The sequence below is a fragment of the Chlamydotis macqueenii genome, chromosome 5 (genome assembly GCF_036417535.1).
Source record: "Chlamydotis macqueenii isolate bChlMac1 chromosome 5, bChlMac1.mat, whole genome shotgun sequence".
Taxonomy (NCBI): Eukaryota; Metazoa; Chordata; class Aves; order Otidiformes; family Otididae; genus Chlamydotis; species Chlamydotis macqueenii.
Window position 1 is genome coordinate 36,504,688 of NC_141560.1, and position 23,339 is coordinate 36,528,026.

Sequence of the window (23,339 nt, forward strand, 5' to 3'; positions counted from 1 at the left end):
GATTGATTACTTTTTTTTTTTTGTTAATTCTGGATTGAGATGTTTTGAGAAGATTTTAAAATGTGTATTTATGAGAGAATTATTCACCTGTATAATTAAGAACTGGTAGACTATTCAATACACACTTTTAAATGTATCTTAATAGTATGTTTATCTTTTCTACGTTTTAAGCAGAGAAAATAGATTAAATTCATTTGAATAATTAAGGTAGTTTTTAAATCACAACAAAATGCCATTTTATTTCCTTTAATTTTATTCTTTTTTAAAATAATTAGTTTACATAAGCATTTCAGTATTTATGCAGAAGTGCTTTTCAACAAAGTTGGTATTTTTATACTTTTTGTTGCTTCTTGAAACCAAACAAGTATGGCCTCACTACGAGATAGTTGGAAAATGTGTTATTTATTGGTTTTGATCTTTTACAGTATTACTGCAGTTTGTAAATGCAACCTTTCATTAAAAGTATTGGAAAGTTGTGTTTTAATTCTTCTCAACAAAAGTAGTGGGTTTTTTTGTGGTAACTTAGTTGTTGAATACATTTGAATCTTGTTTCTCTTGTAGACTGAAAAGCTAACTAAAAGAGAAGTAGAAGCCAAATTCTGTAATCTTTCTCTCACATCAAATAGTGTAAGTAACTTTAATTCATTGTTAATTTCCCTGTAATTTGCCATAAGTCACTAACATTTTACTTATTTTGCAATTTAATCAAACAGAATAAGAAAAACAAACTGTTATATCTGCTGTTCAAAATAGATCAGTCTCTTTGGAAGTGGTCTTTGTTCTCTATTCTCTCTGGAAGTCAGTATTGCAACTGTCCAAGGTTTTTTTTGTCTTTTAAACGTATTTTTCATACTGTGGAAACAATGAAAGGGTAAATGGAATACTGTACAATGGTATTTAGTAAAACAAACTGAGAGAAACTTAAAATGTCTGCAAATGTTGATGAATGTGCATGAAGAGTTGAGGTTAACTTCTGCACACCCTGATGGGAGTTGTGCCTGTCCATTCCTTTCCTCAACTCGCTAGGTAGAAACAGGCTGCTGGGCAAAACAAGCCAAAAAAGGCAGATATTTTGCTCACGTCTAGACAAATATTTTTCTTTTTTTTACATGTGATTTATTATGAGTGCTGTCAATAGTGCTACCTGTGTTTTTCATTTAATTTTTGTTTTTAGCTTTCTCGACTCTACAGATTCATTGAGCAGAAGGGAGAAGCAAGTAATGTGTTTCCATTTTTGAATACAATGATAAAACAAAAGCCAGGTGTCACTCAACTGTTGAAGCATGGCATGAAAGATTTAGAGGAAATCATTGGTCTGTTAAAGAAACTTGGAATAAAACTTCAGGTTTGTAAAACATTCTGCTAATAAATTAATGGGCTTATAGGCTGCCTTATAAGGGCCTTATAATTTTCCATGAAACAAAGTAATGATGTTTTAGAATAGAAAAAACACACTGAAGTGCCTTTTGACGGCAAGTAATAATACTGCCATTGATTTTAATTTTTTTTAATTATTTTTTTTTAAAGACACGTTTGAAGAATAAGTCCTCTCCCAGTTTAATTTCTATCTAATGACACACAGACTTTTTTTTTCAGCCAAGATTCAAGACCTTACAGGAATTTAAAGTTTTGAAGCAAACTGTAAATATTTTAAAAGTACAGAAAACTGGTTACTACTAAACATTTCTCCTCCTCCACCTTCCTTGATTCTTGCTGTTCAGGTTTTGTGCTACAGGTCTCGGATGCTTTAAGATTAAAGTGTCACTTCCTTATTTTTTAATTGCATTTTAATTTTTTTGAGATAAGGAGTGTTTCCATGTCTTCCTTATGTGAGAACAGTGTTTTCAATCCATACGGCTAATAGGAAAGTAATTATATTAGCTGGTAATATTGGTACAGGTCTTGTACACATATTCAATTTTATTTTACAGGTTTCTATAAATCTGGGACTAGTTTACAAAATACAGCAGCACAATGGTATTATCTTCCAATTTATAGCATACATCAAAAGAAGACAAAGAACTGTGCCTGAAATTCTTGCTGCAGGGGGCAGATATGATCATCTGGTATGTGCTCATCTCGTTGAATTAATTTAGATGTTTTTAAAAGCCATGAAGAAACAAAAATCCTTTTTGATACTTTGCAGAGATAACTGTTTGGATCTTTCATTTTGTTTTTATCTTGTTTTGAGATTCCACAGTTTAGAGGGCCACAGACAGTAGGACCAGTGCCTTCAGCTGTTGGAGTCAGCATAGCTATAGATAAAATAACTGCTGCTGTTTCCGGTATGGAGGATTCTGTAAGTCTGGTTTTTGGGAGGTGGGGGTTTTTGTTTGTTTGTTTACTCCTGACAGTTCAGTAACCTACTGTAGCCACAGATGGGCAAAAAATAAGATGTTCAGATATGTTCCAAAATAATACCATACTGAAATAGACAGCAAACATCAAGACAACCTGTTTTCTCTGTGTTTCTCTATGTAGAGTTATTTAGTAAAATAAGAATTAGGGGAAGAAGGGATCTTCGGATTTATACTCTTTTGTTTTTAATTTAAATAAGGACATTTTTCTCAGCCTGTGGATTGTTTCAGATGGAAGAATACAACTGTAGATACTTAGCTAGTGAGTGTTACTTTGCCCCTATCACTTCTCCCTTTATAAAAGTATATTAGGTAGAAATCAAAGGACACTTAAGCAAATGGACTACTTTGTACAATGTCACACAACTTCATTTGGTTGTGGAATGTGTATTTTATTAATTTTTCGTTATAAGAATAAAACAGAATAGGCTAGGATACTTTGCAAGCTGAGGCTGTGCAGATGCTTTTAATCAAAGATTAAGCTTCAACAATTTTCATACATGCTTAGGTAGATGGTGGCTCTCTTTTTTCTCAGCTTGATGCATTTTGAAAAATATTATTTATCCTTCTTTGTTACTTTAACTGGCTGATAAAGGGGAAAAGGTGATCTTGTGGCTAATATTGTCCTTCTTGTTTTTACTTTCCCTTCAGGTTTCTGTCAGCTCGTGTGACCTTCTAGTTGTAAGTGTTGGTCAGATGTCAATGGGTAGAGCTATCAATATTGTTCAGAAACTCTGGACTGCAGGAATTCCAGCTGAAATAATGTACGACTGGTCCCAGGTAGAATTTCTATCTCCATGTGTTAACTATATTGTTTTCTCTAAGATTAGTGCAGCCTGTGACGACGATCTTTCATTTTTTTCCTAGTTTTTATTGAGTAACAGACTTATAAAACCGAGCATGTAGGGTGCTATTCAAATCCAATAATGTTAAGAAAGTCTTACTGGCCTTGCAGCATTCTTCCTCTCTGCCTTCTGAAGTATTTAAAAGTGTGATGGAGGATCTTCATGCACTTCTCTGAGCACAGAGGAACTAAGTAACCTTTCCCAGTTACAGAAGTCCACTGAGTGTGGAGTCTGAGGTCTACTGAAATCAAGGGGGAGAATTGCATAATGAATTTAAAATGAGGCCAGTTAGCTCTGATGAAGTAGAGTGAGTATGCTTCAAAGCAGAAACATATTTTGTACCAGTGAAGGCAATAAATTTTCCTTTCTCTGAGGGCTGCAAGTAGATTCCTGAATTGATGAGTTAATCATTAATAAAGGGCAAGTCTGGAACAGAACAGTAGCATCAACTTCTAAATATATCCAGATGGCTGAAGAATATTAGGTTCGGAGGGAATATTGACATCATTCTACTGTTACAAATACACTTTAGTGAACTGAGCTACCAGGTATGCTGTGGGGTCCCCATGTAGTCCCTGGAGAGATGTGTGATAAGGAGAAACAGTGGCAAGCTGAGTTGTGCCCTTGTTTTTCTCCAGTTGAAACCAAGCAGACCTTTAACCACTACTACCTTGCTGGAGTAGTAAGCTACATGACAATGCTGAAGTCCCTTTTAATAGCGGTGGCAGTTACCTGAGGATTATGAGTCTGGTTCATCTTTAAGAATGCTAGTTGGTGACTAACAAAAGAAGCACTGTAGAGCTGCCTGTTCTGAGTCATGTGCTGCAGAGCAGACAGTTTTGAGCTCACTCACTTAATTGGCTGACTTTTTTTGTAATCTTTTGCCATAACATTTCTGACCGTTTCAGTTCTGAGGGATTGAAAAAAATCCATATCATTATGCTTTTCTTATGATCCCTCTGGGTTCTCTTCCTGTGATTTTTAAGGAATGAAGATTTGGGTAGTTCTTGCCTCTGTGTAATGCTGTTCTGCAACCTACTGCTAAGTCAGCACAGCAAGCCCTTCAATAAGCTCAGCACTGAGAATGATGTAAGTTCAGCCTCAGGTTTACCCGAAACCCAGCTGGAGTCAGCATTCATGACAGAGTACCAGTCATGCAGAACTGAGCTGTTACTGAAAGCTGCAGACAGTGGGGTGGTAACCATTTGGTTGACATTACGTTGCATATTTTTACAGTTACCTAGGCTCTGCACTTCTAGATCTGGCTAGCCCTTCTATGTGGGAACTAGGACCACAGAGCCTAGGCATTGTTTCTGTCTAGTGTAGACTTAGATTTCAATTTTTAAGGAGCGTTAGGTAGATAAATATATGCATAATGAAGTTTCACCTCCTGGACTTGTTAATAAAGCTTTCCTCACTCAGAAGCTTTTATGATCAGTGTAACTGCTGCATATCAAGTTATGTTAATTAAGGATAGGAGACTCTGATTACTGAAGTGGTCGTTTTATAATCTGTTCCATTCTTTTTCCCCTCTTCCCATTTTAGTCTCAGGAAGAACTGCAGGAATATTGCAGATGCTCTGGGATTACATATGTGGCTCTTGTGTCAGATAAAGAAGGAAGTCATGTGAAGGTAGGTGTGGGACCAGAGAATGCTCAACCGTATTTCGTATTTATAATCTGTGGTTCTACTTATTTGGTTTTGTTTGTTTGTTTGTTTTTTAAGATCGTGATTATTTTCAATAAAATATTTAAGTAGATGTAATTCAGGTAAACACATTTTCAGTTGCTAAGTAGTAGAAAGTTCTGAAGAAGCAGCTTACTTTTTATCCCTCCATAACACTGTTATTCACTGACTTCATTATCTAGGGAAGTCCAAAAACTAATGCAAACATTGCTTGACTTTCAGTCATGAGTGTGTCTTTAAGTGGAAAAGTCTCCTGATTCTTTGAATCTACAAAATGAATTAGTTGACTCGGTCATCTCTCCAGTTGACAGCTTTCCTTGTTACAAACCAAAAACTAAAATGTAAATCTAAAAAAAACTCATCTAGTTCAAATGGCCAGAGTCTGAACCACACTCCTCATCTCTGTAAGCTAGGGTTAAGATGGGAAGACTGAGCTGTGTCACAACATCAATTACCACCTTCTGTGCTCTGCAGCCTGTGGTTCTAGTACCTTTTTAGAAGTTTTAAAACATTCTTGATTCTGAATCATGCAGAAGATGATAATTATTCTTTGAATAAAATTCATTCTTTGACTGAAAAAAAGTAATCATTTGACAGCACCTGGTATGGCCGATGTGCATTATTCACTCTCCTTGTCATTGTAACAGAGAAAGGAAATAACTGCAGTAACTGTATGAACAGGTAGATTTTGATGATGAGACTGCGATATATCAATGTCTTCCACAAGACTATTACAGAGCATTCTTTTAAATATGGTTTTGTTGGGGTGAAACCAACAAAGAACACACTAATGAGGTGAACGGTGGTGTTACTGATTAATCTCTTCCCAGTAAAGATGGAGCAGATATTGTAAGTTTTGAACATTTGAGTCTTAACTATTGCAAACTGAAAGGCAAGCCTTATTCCAACATAATTCCTTAACTGAAAAAAAAAAAAAACCCAAAACCAAATATGCTTTCATTAATACGGTAGATGCACCTATAAACCATTCTGTTAAAAAATCAGTTATCACATATTAAATACAGGTAGCCAAGCTAGTTTAAGCTATGGGAATGCAGAGGAAATTAGTTGGTTGGGGGGAAAAAAAAGCTAATAAAAAATTTAATTGGCAGTGATTGATTGGTAATGATGATGGCTTTCTCCTTTTGACTGCTTCACCTTTAACAGGTGAATAATCCAGTTTGGTTTTGATTAAATTTGAGAAGTTTATTCATATACTGTTGTAACAATTTTAAGAACCACTGAACTACATTATAGGTGAAATCCTTTGAGAAAGACAGACAGACGGAGAAAAGGATTTTAGAATCTGACTTAGTAGATCACCTGATCCAGAAACTGAAAACTAAAATCTGTGATGAAAGGTGTAGTAGGTAAGTAGCATAATGTGTCAACATGAATAGTCAAAATCAGAAATGAATGTATGTTTCTTTAAGTAAAACAATTTTAAGATATGTTCAGTTAAACCTTTATTTTATTCAGTAAAGAATAAAAGCTTTGCTGAATTCCTTTTGAGGGGAAAAGAAAGCAGAAGGCTTGGTTATAGGATTTTATTGAGATTGAGAGGGAGTGATGTCTCTAGCTGCCGTTACATTCAAACATCCATAGCACTTCATAAATTAAAAGGCCATGTGGTTATCCAGCTCAGATGCTACTCTCACCAGTATGGTTTGTATGGCAGGACTGCCTGCAGGTCCCTGTTACTGACCAGAAGTCCATTACATGCATGTACTGTGTAACCAGAGAACTAAAGCAGCAAATCCCTGTCATTCTGAGGCAGCGTTGATACGGTAAAAATAAAGGTGTCATTGTAGTACACCTGTACAGTTTGGCTGGCATAAGTGGAACTAACACATGGCAAAGACTAAGGGTACACAGCAACACCTCATCATCCTGTCTCTGAGGAAATTACTTTTTATTGTCACCAACAGAAGTTAGTACGGAAATCACAGGAGAGGCTACAGTCACATCTGTGTGCATAAGCAGTATAGCTGTTACGCACACATATCCCTTTGTATATCATAGAATGGTTATAGATAATAGATTTACAATTATATAATTATACACACACACATATATATATTTATATGTGTGTACTGGCAGCAGGAAGAGACACTGTTTAAGTCACAGAAACTATAATTCAGAAACTAACAGATTTGACATACGCAGTATTTCTCAATAGACTTAACAATAAAGGAAATCGTTAAGCTGGGAAATGCTTGACTCAAACAGAAATTTGTGCAGGTAGTTGATATCTCCTGCTACCCACCTCTTCATTCTCCTTTTTCTGGCCTCGGCCAGTCTTGTCATTTAACTTTACGACTAACCTCATTCTCATGTGTTTTGTGAGAGATCTACAGCATCTATTAGAAACTGTAAAAGAAAATAATTCTTTCTAAAAATTACCTTTTTTCTAGATCCTGAGAACAGAATATAGAAAAACCTGTATTGGGTAATACTAAACAGAGAAATGCAATATCTGTGATTGTAATAACACTGGCAAATTTCTTCATTCATGAATCCTGAATGTGGGAAGTAAAGGGATCCAAACTAATTATTGAAAGCTTCTTTGAAATATGCGTGATCTTAAGTATAAATATTGATACTTTAGTATTCTCTCACAGAAACTTCTCAGAAGTCGTAGATTAAATTAATAATTTCATTCTCATAATGTATTGTAGTATTAGCATCTAAATCACTCTTGCATTATGGAGAGCACGTGGTTTTTTTTTTTTGTTGTTTTTTTAATCCATAGGAAGCATAAAGATTGCTTCGAGATTTATTTTTGTAATGTGATTTTGTAATGTAATTTTGTATGATTTCCTCTCTGTTCCAGAATAGAATTTAATCTGCAGGTATGTGCTGGGAGGTATCTACAAATGTCTTTATCTATTGGAATGAAATAAGTATGTTTGTAGATAATATGAAACCATGTCTTACTACAGTATTTCTTTGATAGCGTGAATTTGTTTCCCTAACTGTCTTTGTTTATTTTTAGAGAAACCTCAGATAATCTTTCATTACCAAATCAAAAGGGATCATTTACTAACATTTCAGGTATTGAGTCTCTAGTTATAGAACCTACAAACTGTTTCTCTTTCTGCTTAAAAACTGTTTTGTAAGAAAATATGCTGGAACATAAGTATTACCAAAGTCAGAGCAAGAAAATGTTTTCTAGCAGTGCCTCTGGTTAGAGACACTTCTTCCTAATCTCAAATGTTTTTCTAAGTAATACAAAACCGAAATTTTCTCAAAAATAACAAAATAAATGCACAGACCAACAGACAGAATATTCTGCATACAGGCATTCATTGATGCAGTGATTCGGGAAGGGGGGGAAAGCCAAAAACCGTGAACATTTCCTAACTGAGGTGAAATTAAATGTCATCTTGATAAAAAATGACATGACCTGTGATTGTTACAGTGTTGAGACAATGTACATTGACCTACTGTTCAACTACTTTTTTTCTTCTTCAAATTAAAATGCCTTTACATTTCTAGTTACAGATTTGCACTCCTTAGTCTGATAACAGAAGTTGGTATATAAAAGTAATATTAAGTGCTTGTTGTGTGGATAAAGTTCGGCATTTTTGATAATTATTTTATTAAGTACTGATATAGTGTGTGGTGGTGGTGGGTTTTGTTTTTAAGTAAACTTTCTTTCTCTCCCTTGCATAACAGTGAGAGGGAGAGGTGGCCATGCCTACCTTGGGGGGTTTTTTTTGTGTGTGTATGTGTGTGATTACCAGAAGTGGCAATTTGGATTTCAAAATAAGCCGTTTCAAACTTGAATTACTGTTACTTGGGGGAACTGGGGCTGGAGTTTATTATTTATTTTGTCATTTCCTCTGCAGTGGGACTGAGCATTAAATAGTTGCCTCATTCTTGTAATAGCTTTTCTTTTTTTTTTTTCTTTTTCCTTATACTAGGTATGCTACATTCCTCCGTAAAATTCTACAGGCCATTTGGAACCTTTTATTAGTTTCAGGCAACACTGATGTAGAATACCAAATTTCTTAGTGTTACCAACCAGTCCTTCAAAGTCATAAGTGAGCATTTGAGAATTCACATGCACGTTTCACTGTCCTATCTACTTCACTGACTTTGGGGTTTTTTATCAGGTTTTCGAACACTGTACTATACAGATCTTAGCTTATTAATATTTGTAAATTTTCTGTTTCTTGCTACTTCTTGTATAAAGAAATAATATAATCTAAAACTTTATGTTTGCATTTTAGGTGTATTTGAATCACATGGAACTCTCGTAGTGCCTAATGTTAGCGTTATAGCTCCTGAAAAATTGTCTGCCAGTGCCAGGCGCCGTCAAGAAATTCAGGTACACACACATCAAATAACTATTACGAAGTGATCCTTAAAAGTTAAGGAAAAGTAACAGTCGTATTTTCACTATCAGCTAACTTACACAGGTACATCCTGTTTGTTCTTTATTCATAAAATAGATTATGAACAACACAGAAGCTTGAAGGCAAAGACCACCTTTTTTAACATTATGGATCTTGGGGATTATCTGTGACATTGTGGCTCAGCCATCATTGTACATATGTATTAGAAATCTTATTTTAGTAGGAACCATAGTTCTGGAATTCTCTCTTTTTTTTTTTTTTTTTTAATAAATGCTGAAGTGTGTTAAAGGTGCAAGTTGAACATACTTTTAGTCTGTAATATGTTTGTAGTAACAGATACTGTCTGTATTTCATTATGTTGTCTGAAACTAAAGGCCTAAGAAAAAAAATGCAGCTTTAAAAAAAAAAAACAAACAAACCTTGCCTAAAGTATGATAATATAATAATGGAGAAAAGATTCAATGACGCTAGAAACAAATGTCAGAGTTTGATGATTCAGGATTATTGGCCTCAAGATATTTAGAGTACATGGTAAAACAGAGCTGTAATCTTATCCCTTTTTCAGTCCAAATTTGGGTGTGCAACAAAAAAATCCACCCTATAAATAATTCTTGGAACCCAAATAAAGAAGTGGATGTTACTATCTGAGCCTTGCACTAATCAGACTTGCTATTTTCAGGTTTTTAATACAGAAAAGCATCTTTGCAAGGTACAAAAGGCAATGTAGTCCAGTGCTGCAAGGACATTTGTAAAGTGCTACCTTTGCAGGATTACTAGCTTGCTCTGGGAAAAAAACTGTAACGAGGCACGGCCTGTACTTTGGTTTGGCTTTCGAATCAGTTGTCCTTCTTCAGCTAGAGATGATTCACTGTATCCAGTCATAGGTTCTCACATTCCTCTGAAAAGTTATCTAACACCCAGAAACAGAAAGGCAGTTTTTACTGCATATGGGAGAACTCGCATTGTAATGTGCAGTTCTATCTGCTTTAGTACAGTACCAGTATTACCAAGGCTTCACCATTGCTGCAAGAGTAGCTCAGCCCTAGTCTCCTTCCTGTCTACTCATCAAGGATTATTGTGGAATTGTTACTGAAAATTAGACTAAATGTGAATTTTAGTTTAAACGTGATGTAGCTCTACATCTTATGTTAGAAGCAGCCTCTTCTGTTTTTGTCATCTATGAAATAGAAATTAAGTGTTCCCAACCTGTATCACAGAAGCAGTGTATTTTACTTTTGCCCATCTTTTGTTGTTAGGTGCAAACAAGACTTCAGACATTCATTTCTAGCCTGCAACAGAAAACAAGTGAGATTGAGATTTTAGCAGTAAGTATTTGGCAGAAGCCAGAATTTATTTCAAATTCTTAATTGAATTGGATGATGCAGTTCCTATCTGGAACAAACTACTGCCAATAGCCTCACTTCAGAGATAGGAAATGAACCAAATTTCCAGTTAAATAAGACCCATGGCTTGTTTCTTTAATACTTGAAAAGTATCTCAAATTGTGTGTATTGGACAGTTGCATAGAATGAAATTTAACAAGTATTTAGTTGCAAATTCTTAAGCTGTACTTATGCTGACTACTGTAGTAGATCTAATAACTTGTTCCTGCTAGATTTGCTCTTACATTGAAACCACCATAGCTTTTGTTTGCATATAGCTTTTAGACTTTGCTGACCGTGTCACAAAGGACTTTAAAATGGTATATGCTTTTCAGTAAATGTACTGCCTGTTTGCCTACGCCTATTTGGAATTTTCCATAATGGAATCTGTCACGAACAGTTTGTTTAAAATGCTTAAAACCTTGGTAAATTCCCAGTTCTACCAGCACAAGTGCTTCTTTGGAAATCAAAAAGTCTGACTCCCTTCAGTATAGCTCATCTCTAGTTGGAAAACTGGTAACAGAAAAACTGTTAAGTATTGATTTCTTGATGATATTTTTACAGGTAGATCTGCCAAAAGCAACTGTGATACACTTCTTATCATTAGAGGTAAGCAATTAAGTATTGTTGTTAAAATTCTAATAGAACAATAGATCATAAATTCTGTTCCTAATGAAGTGAAATGTAAAACTCGCCCATTTGTAGTTTTTCTCCTTCAAGGACTTTGAATTCGGTTTTAAAACTTGATAGGATTTTTTTACTCAAGGAGCTTGACTGAGGCTAGAAAAATCTCTTTGCCAAATGCCCAAGTTACACAAGACACCATTAGGAAGTCCTAATCCAAAGCTCTGGTTTTTTTCCCCAATAACAGTTAACTGAAATGCAGTCTTACTGCTCATTTTTAGAAACCAGTAAGCATTGGTAGCAGTTTCAACAAAGGTGTTTCTTGAAGCTGTTAATAAAGGAGGACCCAGGATACAGAGGCAATCGCTTAGAGTACAGTAGCTGAAACATCTCTTAGTGAAGTCAAGATAAAAGAGAGATGTACAAGTATTATATTGTCACCTTTAACAACTCAGAAACTGCTCAATGATGGGGGGGGGGGGGGGGCACCAAAGACAAAGCTTTTCATTCCTCCAATGACCACGGTAGCTTTAAAGTCAGAAGTTCTTACTAGAGAGATGGATGCCTCCCCACTTCCCAAAAAAACAAATGTGGGAATGTCATCCTGCCTTGAAGTGGATTTAGTACTTTCATACCTTTCTCTGCTGCTCTGAAGCAGTGCTTGTCTGGTGATCAGACCCCAGGGAAAAATTTGAAAATATTTTCAAAATACTTAGTTCATCCAGTCTGTGCAAATCACAGAGGTAGTTTATCACTTTTTACTTAGGGTGGCAAAAAAAAAAATGCACACCATCAGTTTGCATCATTCACTTTTGACCACCCTCACACCACAGTTCTCATAGTCTGTCCAGCATTATGAAACTGATGAAGCCCTTTTCGTTGCTTACGCCTTTTTATTGCTAAACTATCTGTGTTAAGAAACTGATCACTAAATTCTTAATACATTTTCTTTAAAAAAAAAATCTAAAAAAAATCAAGTTGCACGTTGTTTATACAAATTTTGTTTGAAGCCAGTTTAATTAAGGAGCATTGATGTTACAACAGTGTTCAGAAGACTGAAACTTACCATAAGTATTTCCTTCATGAGAGAAGACTGTATCATAGTTCCTTGTAATTTTTTTTTCTTAGTTTGATGGAGATAGACAAGCTTTTGATGCCACAGTGAGACAACTGATGTCACGATGGCCGAAACAGAGATGTTCATACTTACAAGCAATTTGTGATGAAATTTACACTATCAAAATGGAAAAGAGGTAAATTTGTTAGGCTCCTACAGGTACATAAAACATCTCAATTATTTCTCCATTCAAACTTTACTAAATAAGTTGCTCTTTATTTGTCCTCCTCTTCCCCCTCCCTGAGAAAAAAAAGAAATTCAGGAAATGTGTATTGTTCCTTGGGAAGAGCTTACAGGTCATCTGATCCTCCCTTGTGGTAAAATGTAATTCTTGGCCATGAAAATTCTTCATTTTTATAAGACTTTTCAAGAAATTCTAAAAAGTATTTCCAGTGTTATGTCACTTGCTGCTTTGTTCATAAAATCGAACAGCAAAGAACTAACATACATTCAGGTATACTGCTGTTCTACTACATAGTAACTCTCTTCTCGTGGGAGGGACTCAGCTTGCCTTTGAAAACACATGAACGCATTTAATTCCTCCTGCTTTGAAGGAATACGGTGGGATCTGTCACAGCTGACAGACTGTCCAGCTTTAAGCAAACATAATGCATGCTCTCCCAACATGTACAGTAAAGCCCATTCCTGTTTTCTAAGCATGAGAACACTTATGTTCAGCTCGTAGTCTCCTTGTTGGATTCTGGCAAGACTGAAACAGATAATCTGGGCACATCCAGTTTTAAGCCTCTGATTTTCAACTCTTGCATGTACTGGTACAGTTAAGTAAGACCTGAGTATGTATGTCCTATTGTGGGTTTCATTTACATTTTCTTAAACCTGTGTTCAGCTTGAAGATACTACTTAACCTTTAAATGAGACTAAAACTTCACTTTGATTTATTTTTCTTAGAGATGCACCAAAATTGCTTCAGGTTTGCTAAGGCAACTAAATATTAAGTGAAACATTTTTTTCTTCCTGTGGCTTGCAAGGCTGTGAACAACAGAACCCAAGTACTACATACTAATAATATTCCCTACGATGTTGGGTGTGAACGTAGCGCAGTCTGTGATGAAGCCTTCCTTTCCCATTTGATACCTGCACCCAGAACACTGCTGAGCCATAAGCCTTCAGATCACTGCATGAAAACTTGAACAGGCTCAGTGTGTGGGAAGAGAATGAAAGGGAAAACTGCAATCACAGCCAAAGGAACTAAAACTTAACTACTCTTCTACCAGATCTGTGCTGTTAGCTTATTGCTAAGACTTGCCACAGGTTTTGTAGCATTTGAACCTGGAGTTTCAAAGTTTTAAAATCCTCTTTTCCTTCTCTCTGCAGGGTTCCTGCACTTATCCTGTACAGTTATCGGGACGAATATAAGGTTTTGTTTTAGTGCTTAAAGCATCTTTTATGGGATGCTTTTACTAACAGGCAACAGTGTTTTGTCAAAAGGAATTTCAAAAAGCTGCAATAAGGCAAGACAGGCAACTAATGCTTTTTTATGTGTCTAGATTGAATTTCATGTGTAATATAAAGCTGTGAATTTATGTCAAAAAGTGGAAATAAATGTTTTATAGACAATTAAGGAGCAAGTCTGACTACAGCCACAGAGATGTACTATCATGTAATTCTTGCCTCTTATGCCACAAAAGAGATTATCAGCTGTGCAGGTGTAAAACTTTTTAAAAGGGTTTCACATTACCTTTTATGTCAGCATGAGACAGTAGTACTGAAATGAGAAACTCAGTTCAAGGATTAGAGAGGACGAATTACCTTCAACTCTAACCGTTTTAAACTTTTTTTGAGGAACGTTTTTTATGTAATAAAAGGTTTGGCTACTGAGCCTTCCTGAAATATGTATTACAGGCTTTTTGTGGTGGTTTCTTCTTTTGTTTTTAAACCTATTGTTTTAATTTCTTTCTAAAAGATGGTAAACTTCAAGCTGAGAGTTGTTGCAAGCTTGGCTGCCTATGTTTATCCTGCCTGTACTTTTGCATTCAAACCAAACAGCAGCTTCCTGGGAGACGAAGTAAGACCACATACAGGAAAAACTTTTTTCAGAGATAAAGGACCTAAAGACTTAAGAGAAACAGTAACCTGCCTGTGCCAGAGGCATAACCAAAGTTTTGAACTAGCTTTCTTCACATGAGTTGTCAGATTAAGTCTGAAGTTAAAGTCATAGTAATGATGGGAATATTACAATTATCTTCTTGAAGGCTAAACTGTTACACAACTCCATCAGGAAAAGTGAAGCTAAGCCAATCTGAAGATGAGTTACAGCAGCCATAACTATGCATTCTATATTTCATATCAAACTACTTACACTACTGGAGTGAATATGCAGAAGAGTTAGTGATTTCTGGAAATATACCAGTGTTTACCCTCCTTCCCCATCTGGTACCTTCTGTTTAAACAGCTTACTCCTGTTTCTTTGTCTAACTCAACTGATTGCCTTTAGCACTGCAGGCTCATTGCATTCAGAAGCACCTACTTACTTTTTCTATCCTTTTCTTGTAGTAATGAGCGGCAAAGTTAAAATATGTAAAGAGGTAACTTTAAAGACAAACCCAAGAACTTCTGACTTTGAAAGCTGTAACAGCACCACACAAAGCAGCATCAGGAGAGTCAGTCTTAAAGGCACAGATAACCCTGTCATTCATGGCCATTCACCAAGACAAGTCACATCAGTTACTACAGCCAAATCCATTTCTCATTGTGTTTAATAGAAGCAATTAAGCATTCACCTTTTACATCTGCTCATATGAAGGAGCTACTTTAAGATACAAAGTATGGGGAAAGGATGAAGCTGTAAAACAAAGTTTAGATGACATGAGCATTTTTAAGCCATGTCGGAGGCAAACATGACACCCCAGCCTGAGCCAGGGTCAGCACAGCTGGATCAGCATGGAGCAAAGGCACAGCTGCCTTGGCTCTGCAAGAGCTCAAGCATTGTGCTGGCTGCCTTAGGGATATCTGCACTGCATCATGTACACATGTCCCTCAAAATAAGACAGAAACAGAAAACTTGCTGTTCCTGGTAAGATGTTGGCACCCCCTTTCCCTAGTACTACTGAGGCTTATCTATAAAACTGGGCATCTGTTGCTGAGACTCCTGCTCCAGTCTTACTTTGCTCCTGGTACAGTGCATTTCCCTTCACCCTGAGTTACCCCCCCAAACAGGTTTTACACTGCCCACTTGTATAATACAAAACAAACAGCAAAAAGTACAAAACTAGTTGGCAGCTGAGTGTAAAGCTGTTTCAGTATAACCCTATAAACACTTCTGCCATACAGCAATCCACAGAAAGCACCTTCTGCTCTCAGTTGAAACACAAGTACTAATCACATCCCAGTATCCTGCTGGAAGGAAAGCCAAAGACAAGTGGTAACTCAAAAAGAAATGGACTTTGCTTTGAGCAAGGGTCAAGTCTGTTACAGTGATGGCAGGCCACTGTTCTGTCACTGTGTTGCTTTACTCTTCTTGTTTTTGCTTTTCTTGTCTTTTTTCTTCAAGCCATCCATGTTGGCTCTCAGCAAATTTGAATATGCCTGAAACAACAATTGGAACCATTAAAAGAACAACTACTTAAGTGACACTTTAGAGGTAACATTTCACATACTGCTAATGGAACTGAGAATCATGCTCTTACACCCTACAGTCCTAACCCCGTGCAGAAAGTTAGATAAAATACAACAGGATATTTTTAAATAAATGCAGATAGATGGGCAGTCTAAGGTTAATCTGGATGGCAGTTCAGCACTGAATCAACTCATTCACAGCTGTCCAGTGCTTCCTACTGATCACTCCCCAGTATGTACAGAAAAGGAAGATAAAAGGTATATGAAACTTACCATCTGGAATTTATTTACTTCCTTTGAGCTCACCTACAAAAGTAATACTGGAGGTTAATCAAGAAAACACTGGCTTCTATTACAAATGAACTATCAGTACGTGTTTACCCACCAGTGACCATCTAGTCTTTCTAGCAGCAGTTGGATCAACTGATCACATTTCAGTGGTAGGTAGGCTGTACTGACATGTCATAGGACTGCACCTATTTAGAAAACTGAAAACACTCCTTACTCAGTTAAGAAAATCCTCTGGAGGCCATTTGTCCCAAATACATGTGTTTTCAATCAGGAAGAACGAGAAGAAACATTCTAAGGAAGGTTTTATTTACTTGTAGGGCCATAAAAAAAAATGTTGCAGCCCAGATTCGATTCTCTCAACTATTTCTCCAAGTAACATTTTCCCTTGGGTTACATCACAGGGGAGAGCTAAAGTCAGCTAAAGCCATTCCCACTCTCAAAGCAAAGACACATCAGGTTTTCAACTTCTAGTTAACATTTCCCAAAATACAAATAGCTCTGTAAATGAGGGGAAAAATAGGTGTGTTAAGCAAGATTAAGGCTTAGAAAAGTCCACCTATGCTGACACTTTCTTGCCAGGAAACCTCCTCTTTATCATCTGAGGCCTAAGTGTAGGTGTGCAGCACCTTTGTTCTCCTTGGAGCCACACCATTTGTCCTCATACCGCAGGTTCCATATCTGCCCTATATCCTTCTGCCTGTTGTCTCTAGAAGCAGTTTCCCCCTTCCCTCCAAACAATTTCACCTGACTCAAAACACAACAGCCAAGGTTGCTGAAAACAGGCAGAGTTCCTGTCTGCTGGCCTACAATACCATTTTGAAACAAAATCCAGTATACAGAGCACAACTAATGCGTTATCCCATCTGTCACGCTGAGTGTAAGCCTTGTTAAGACTTCAGGCTAACACAGCAGTATCCTAGTTTCAGCTGTGTGTTTAGCTACCATATGGTTTCTCTGTGGAATTAAAAGGGTAGTTCTCATGAAATTCATATAAACACAAATTTCACTTAAAATATGGGGCATTAAATAAAAGACAATCTTTCAAACCCAAAGTTGTCACTTACCACTGTGCTAATTTTCTTCTTTCCATCTGTTGCCCTTAGAAGACATTTATTGTCTGCTGGTTCAAAGCTTTCTACGTGGCCTTTGCGTGGGACTGGTTTTGTTCGACCATCATCTGTATTGAAAGACACAAAATGTTTGTTTGCATTTCACTAAAATCACCAGATGCCTTCTGACATGAGATGTTAAAAATTGCTCACGAGAGGAGCTGTAAAACACCTTGGAATTTTAAGGCCATCTGAACTGACACTGCTGCCAAATTGTTGACAGACCCCTTCCTCTGTAACCCCAGAAGGATCTGTTCCATAAGCTACATCTGCCAGGAAAAAAAAACGTAAATCTTTGCCCTGACATGCTGCATGAACTGCCTGCTTCAGCAGCAGTATGTTTTAAACGCATGTCAAACCACAGCCTAGGACACTTGACTTCTCAAGAAGTGACAGCTAGCCAGAAACCAGAGAAACATAAACACGCAAAAGCAATGCTACAATTCTCCTCTTATAGAAATCTAGATTTCCAGTTATTGTTTAATAATTAGAAAGTCACGGTATTTCCTGCAGTATGAAATACAGTCTTACTTCAAGGTTATTAGTACTGCAGCTAAGATGACCGGCTTGTCCATACAACAACTCTTGTTTTCAGATACTCTGAATTACAACTGTATCTTTCAAAATACATGCAAACAAACTGTAGATTTGATTCAGATGAACACCTCTTTAATTCAGTAACAGACTTAAAGCTTACATTTCTTCAGCGTTATGAAAACACTCCCCGAAGTTCTGCACTTTTGAAAGAGTCTGGTAAGCTCTGTCAGGAACTGCAAGAGAAAGGGAGACCCCATCCTTGGCCGGAGGCCACCACACAGGCGTTCGTTTCTTCGCGCTGTGCAGCCCAGGAGCAGCCCCTGCCTCGCCCCGGCGGCGCCGTCGCCACAGGCCGAGCTCTCCCGGTTCCGCGGGAGGAAGCGCCAGGGGAAGGAGAGCCCCCGGGTTTCCTCACGCAGAAGCTGCAGGACACGAGGTCCCAGCCGGGGACAGCCCAGCCCGAGGTTCTCACTCTGGACAGCGAGGCCTAAACCCACCCTCCCCCCTCCAGAACCTGCCGCGGCCCCTGCGTTTCTGCCCGCCCTCCCTCGCCCAAGTGACCGGCACGATGGCGCTCGCTCCCCTCCGCTCCCCTCCCCTCCCCTCCCCCGCCGTCGCTTCCACGCCGCCGGGGCAGGCGAGGGGACGGCCCTGCGCGGGCCTAGCGCTCCCCGTGGCCCTGCAGGGCCGGCCTGCCGCCCTCCCGCCGCAGCCGGCACACGGGGTACACCCCGAGCGGCCGGGGCCCAACCGGCTCCCCGGGGGTCGCGGCCGCCCCCGACCCGGGCCGCCGCACCTGCTCGCTCTCCAGCAGCACCATCCTTGCTCCGCCGCGCCGGAAACGCCGCCCGCGCGCAGCCACCCACCCAGGGGCGCAGCCGCACCGCAGCACGAGGCGGGCCCGCGCAAACGGCCACGCCCCCCGAGCCGCCGGCGCCGCTGGAGGAAGCGAGCGGGCGGGGAAGCGCCTCGTGCTGAGGGGGCGGGGCGCAGCGGCCAGGCCCCGCCCCGCGGCGGGGAGCGCCACGTCAGCGTGGCTCGGCCTGGCCGCGGCCTCGGGGCGCGGCCGGTCGGCGGCAAGGCCCAGCCCTCAGGGGCTCCGCTCCGGCCGGCGCTGCACGCATCGCCGTTATACACCCCGCTCAACCCCCTCCCCCCCCGCGGCTGCCCGGTACCGGCCGCAGTGCGGGGTTTTCCCCAGGCAAACAGCTCGTCTGCCCGCAGCCTGGAGGAGCCGCACCGAGATGCCGGCTCCTCCGCACACCCTGCGTTACCCCGGCGGGCCCGCCGCTGCGGCCTTACGTAACCCGCCGTCCGGGACGCGGGGATGACGGGCGGGCCGCTAGTAGGCCTCGGTGCAGCCTGTAGGCCTCGGAAACGGCGGGTGCACAGGGCCTCTGTGGCTGAGAGCGGCTGGCTGAAGGCTTGGAGGGTGAAGGTGTGATTGCAGACGACGTGAACGAGACCCCTAGGTCTGGGCGAGAAGCAGGGAGGAGGAAACCAGCATCTGAGTGGGGCAAGAGGGCATTTCACACCCACTATGCTTGAAGCTCCAGAGGGGTAGAATCTGGAATGGGGGAGTTTTCTGTCATGCTTGGGTAACAGTGGTAGCATTTGATCTGGTGCCTTTTTGTGTTTCCCACTAAGAAAACTGGACCTAACAAAAGTGGAAGATAATGCCTTACATACATACGGGTAAGAAGGAAAACCTCTCAGGCTGATAGGTGCTTGAGCCCCTGAGGAGTTCATACTGTTCACTTAGCAGCTCAGGACTGCATTCTAGACAGAACTAAAATATCTTCTTGTGTTACCATTCTCGTGGTGGGGGTGTTGTTTCATATATAAAACAACACTTGTCACTCCAAAGGTCCAATTTACAGTTTACAATCGTTTGCTGTCCTTTTGCAGGTTAACCAAGAGGCAGTAGAGGGTGCTGTGATCGCACAGACAAGAAATGAAACTGCCTAAAGAACAAGGAAACAAATACCCAAGAAGCAGGTCATCACAACACGGCCATGGTTTATCAAAATATATTAGTTTATCAAATTAAGTCCATTATGTTGGAGTCAAAGCAAGTGTAGAGATCCATCGCTGCCATCCCTAACTGTGGATGGTATTATCCTCCTGATGTTTTTGCACTTGTATTATTTGTAGTTGAAAGACTTCAGGAAAACAAATTTTATTGTTTCTCATAGCATTAAAAACTCATAAAAACTGAAGTGAGGAATGTGTGTTATTTAAGTCTTCTGAAAAGGGGCATTCTAAGGGGACGTCATCAGCGCTGTGGTCAGAAGTATGACGGGCAAAGCCTTGTACAATTGTACAAAATGATGGTCCCTGCCCCTAAAAGCTTACAGTCGGAGCCCACAAGTGAAGACAGGTGGAGGGAAGGAGTCATTGCTGACACATACTTCCTCTAACCCTGCCCAGTTGTAGGAGCAGTCATAACAAACTCCTGATTACAAGATATTGTTTTGTCAGAAATCAGAGTGGGGTTGTATTTTCCAGAGAGCTCTGAACAAGGACGATGCAGTAGTGTTGCAGATTTTTATAGGCAACTTGTGAAAGAACAGCAGAAATGGAAAAACTAAAACAATTGCAACATACTGCCACTTGGAAACTACCATGGTCACAGACACTGGAAGGCAGAAGAAATGCGTTTCCACTCATGCCTGCCAAAAGAGAGGATGGGTGGTCTCATAGCTGAAACACAGGGACTACAACTCTTGCCTAAATTCTGGCCCTTGAGTTCACCAGAGAAGTCTTACGTTCCCTTGAACTGGTTTCCTAACTTCCCTGTACCACAGCTTTTCTTTCATGAAAGTGGAGAAAGTTACGTAGTCCGTCTCTATACATTTTACACAACAAAAACCATCAATGCCTGTGGGATGAGCATCACAGCAATTTTCCCCCATTTTGCACAAAAAAAAACCTCACCTCACTGTTAGGAGCTACTTCTGTTGCTGAGGTGTGTCTTCAGTACACCGTGGACGAAGTCATGCCCGCCTTAATGCAGGTTGAGGTAGCAGCAGCAGCGTAGCTTCGGCATGAGAGACTGGAAAGGTATCGGCCATCTCCCTGTCTGGGTAGATTCCTTGCAGGAACTCGCAACACCAAAGCTTCTGGTTCTGCTGTATGCTGGGAGAAGGGACAAAGGGGAAACCACTGTGAAGAACTCCAGAGAGTTGCATAAAGTTTACATTTTTCAAATCTATTGGTTTACCAGCAATTTTTCTGAAAATATATTTGTCTCACTGCTTATAAAAGAAGTGGCTCCATTGAACTGCTGAATTTTTTTCTATAAGAAAGGAGGATTTGTGTGTGTGTGTGTCTGTTAGCTTATCTTCCTGATCTTGAAGTTGTTTTTCCAGCCAGAATGTCACAATCTAATTAGGGGAGAAGCCTACATCACAACTTGCAAACAAGGTGAAAAAGGAATAGTTTTAACGATTCTTTTCCAAAAAATAGATGGAACAGGGGAATGCTGACATTGCTTTACTTTTGCCAAAGGCTGCCAGCACTCGGAGGGAATAAGCTATTCAGCTGGCGAAAAAGTGCTGAACAAACACTGAAGGAGCTAAAGGGATACTCCCAGTCATGATACACTTGCTTTGCACTCTGTCTCCTGCCCCACTCCAATGCCTTCCCCCTCACCCCCTGCCCTCAGAACAAAAAGGAAAAAAAAAAAAGAGGGGGAAAAAAAAGAAAAGACAGGTTGGATTAAAACAGTAGCAAGAGGAATTGGTGGATTCTGAGAATTGGCAGGGGTATTAGTATTTTGTAACCTGATCTGTCATGTGACTAGAGCCAGGCAATAAAAATAAGTCTCCTACCAGCCCTCCTGTTTGCTCAACTTTATTATATGGTGTCAGTAGAGAACTACTCTTTTTTTGGCAAAAATTTAGCAAATGAAGCCACCTGAATCATTAAATCCTGAAGGAAATCTGGCAGAGAACTGGAGGAGGTTGTTGCTGCACTTCCAAGTTTTCCTGGAAGCAAGTGTGTACTGAAGAGAAACGGAGAAGGTGAAACCTCCTCCTGTCCTAAATGTGATGGGAGGGGCAGGAAGCAGAAAAACAAAATTATTAGAAGCAAATTAAATTCTTGTTCAACCTTAGTAGAGGTTGGCAAAGATCTATTTGAATTAGCTAGAAAAGATTACTTCTCGCTATGGACTATCACACACGCAAGTTCAGCTGCTGCACACCACAGTGAGCAGAAATGTAATAACATACTGTAAATTACAGTCTGCTCACCGCAGTGCTCAAGATGAGTTAATAACAGATAATAGCCCACAACTCACAAGTGGATCATTTTGGTAATTCTCTTTGATCTGTAAGCGCAAGCATACCACGTCAAAGTACAGCTATGCACAAGAAAAAGAGTCAATGTTATAGCCAAACCCCACTAACAGCTCCCCCCACCCCCTCCAGCCCCCTCCCCTCGAGCCCCCTCCCCCCCCCCCCCCCCACCTTACAAGTCTGTCATTAGCATTGTAAAAACAGAGATGCACACCTCACTGCCTTACTGGCCTCACCAGGTCTGAGATTAATGGGCAAAGGAAAAGCCTTCCAGAGCCAACATTTAACAGCGGCTGGTTGGGCAGAAAGACAATTAACCCTGGAATAGCTACCAAAACATCCCCAAGCTCTGTGACAGGGAAGTAAAGAAGAAAAGTTTTAACACGAGCAGTGAACAGTTACTCTCTCTTCTAGTGCTAGGTAGATTTCCAACAAAGCAGTTAGCGGATTACGAATCTCAGTCCCAAGCTCAGGATGTTACCTCCTTCGTAAGCGGCTCTTGTGAAAAGAACTGAAGGACATGCAAGGGAAGGATGACCAGAGCGCAGTTGAACAAGACAGATACGCGTGCACAAAGCGGTATTCTTTGCCTGATGAACCAGTAACCATGAAAAAGAGAGAGATTCTGAATACCTCCTAGATTCAGACAGTGAACTAAACAAGGCATTTTAGAAAGATCTTTCTGAGGACCAGGATATGCCACCAGAGAGCTGCTGAGCCCCTGGTGAGAGGGCCAACTTCCAAATAGAAGCTCTCCACAAGAAACAGGAGATCTTCTCTTGTGTCTTAGGAACCAGTTCACATAACCCGAGCTCTTTGCTAAAAATTTCTGTTCATCTTGGCGAATTCCTCCTATTTTATTTAATACTATATTTACACAAAATTAGTTTCAAAGATAGGTTAAGCGTAGCCTTTAACTCAACAGGCGGTGACTTTCATTGTGTAATAGCAATGTTAACGGTGATTTATATTTTGTGAGGGAGACCAGGAAATAGCTATAGATACATTTCTTAAAGCTCTAATGCACCACATTACTATTGTAGTGCAAACTAAAGCCTATCTGGAGTGAGGCACAAAAAGATTGTTTGCTGGAAAAGAGCTTCATGGTTCTGAAGTCCCGTCCAGATTTTAGAAAGCTTCTCTGTCAGGGAAG

At 39.7% G+C, this 23,339-nt stretch overlaps 2 protein-coding genes across 6 annotated transcripts in view; one reads left to right on the forward strand and one right to left on the reverse strand.

Moving 5' to 3' along the window:
• The window catches only part of EIF2AK4 (eukaryotic translation initiation factor 2 alpha kinase 4), a 39,983-nt gene extending 25,751 nt beyond the window's left edge, over window positions 1–14,232 (forward strand). For 2 of the 3 annotated variants that reach the window (XM_086749934.1, XM_086749935.1), the window contains 13 exons: window positions 562–627; window positions 1,175–1,345; window positions 1,932–2,066; window positions 2,192–2,299; window positions 3,009–3,137; window positions 4,748–4,834; window positions 6,146–6,258; window positions 7,884–7,942; window positions 9,124–9,221; window positions 10,506–10,574; window positions 11,196–11,240; window positions 12,384–12,508; window positions 13,708–14,232. In XM_086749934.1, coding sequence (XP_086606060.1) covers window positions 562–627; window positions 1,175–1,345; window positions 1,932–2,066; window positions 2,192–2,299; window positions 3,009–3,137; window positions 4,748–4,834; window positions 6,146–6,258; window positions 7,884–7,942; window positions 9,124–9,221; window positions 10,506–10,574; window positions 11,196–11,240; window positions 12,384–12,508; window positions 13,708–13,762 — 1,260 coding nt within the window. In that variant the 3' untranslated portion in view covers window positions 13,763–14,232. Of the gene's footprint in view, window positions 1–561; window positions 628–1,174; window positions 1,346–1,931; window positions 2,067–2,191; window positions 2,300–3,008; window positions 3,138–4,747; window positions 4,835–6,145; window positions 6,259–7,721; window positions 7,943–9,123; window positions 9,222–10,505; window positions 10,575–11,195; window positions 11,241–12,383; window positions 12,509–13,707 lie in introns of those variants that run through there. The other variant, XR_015258786.1, reaches the window with a different exon arrangement.
• Window positions 10,457–18,786, reverse strand: SRP14 (signal recognition particle 14). Of its 3 annotated transcripts, none has more exons than XM_086749938.1 (5): window positions 18,682–18,786; window positions 18,046–18,118; window positions 17,304–17,416; window positions 16,222–16,254; window positions 10,457–10,538 (listed from the first exon to the last, which is right to left on the reverse strand). In XM_086749938.1, the coding sequence occupies exons 1-5, from the start codon at window positions 18,703–18,705 to the stop codon at window positions 10,479–10,481; spliced, it is 303 nt and encodes a 100-aa protein (XP_086606064.1). In that variant the 5' UTR covers window positions 18,706–18,786; the 3' UTR covers window positions 10,457–10,478. The 3 variants fall into 3 exon arrangements, with proteins under 3 accessions (XP_086606064.1, XP_086606062.1, XP_086606063.1); XM_086749936.1 differs by lacking the exon at window positions 10,457–10,538 and adding an exon at window positions 15,072–15,918; XM_086749937.1 differs by lacking the exons at window positions 10,457–10,538; window positions 16,222–16,254 and adding an exon at window positions 15,072–15,918.
• Between the last annotated feature and the right edge of the window lie 4,553 nt (window positions 18,787–23,339).

What these genes read in the sequence shown, in the direction of transcription:
- SRP14 (XM_086749936.1), bottom strand. Translation starts at nt 18,705, where the DNA reads ATGGTGCTGCTGGAGAGCGAGCAG. An exon ending in TGCTGCTGGAGAGCGAGCAG is followed by an intron (nt 18,119 to 18,681) that starts GTGCGGCGGCCC and finishes TTTCTCTTGCAG; the next exon opens with TTCCTGACAGAGCTTACCAG. An exon ending in TTTCATAACGCTGAAGAAAT is followed by an intron (nt 17,417 to 18,045) that starts GTAAGCTTTAAG and finishes CTTTCAATACAG; the next exon opens with ATGATGGTCGAACAAAACCA.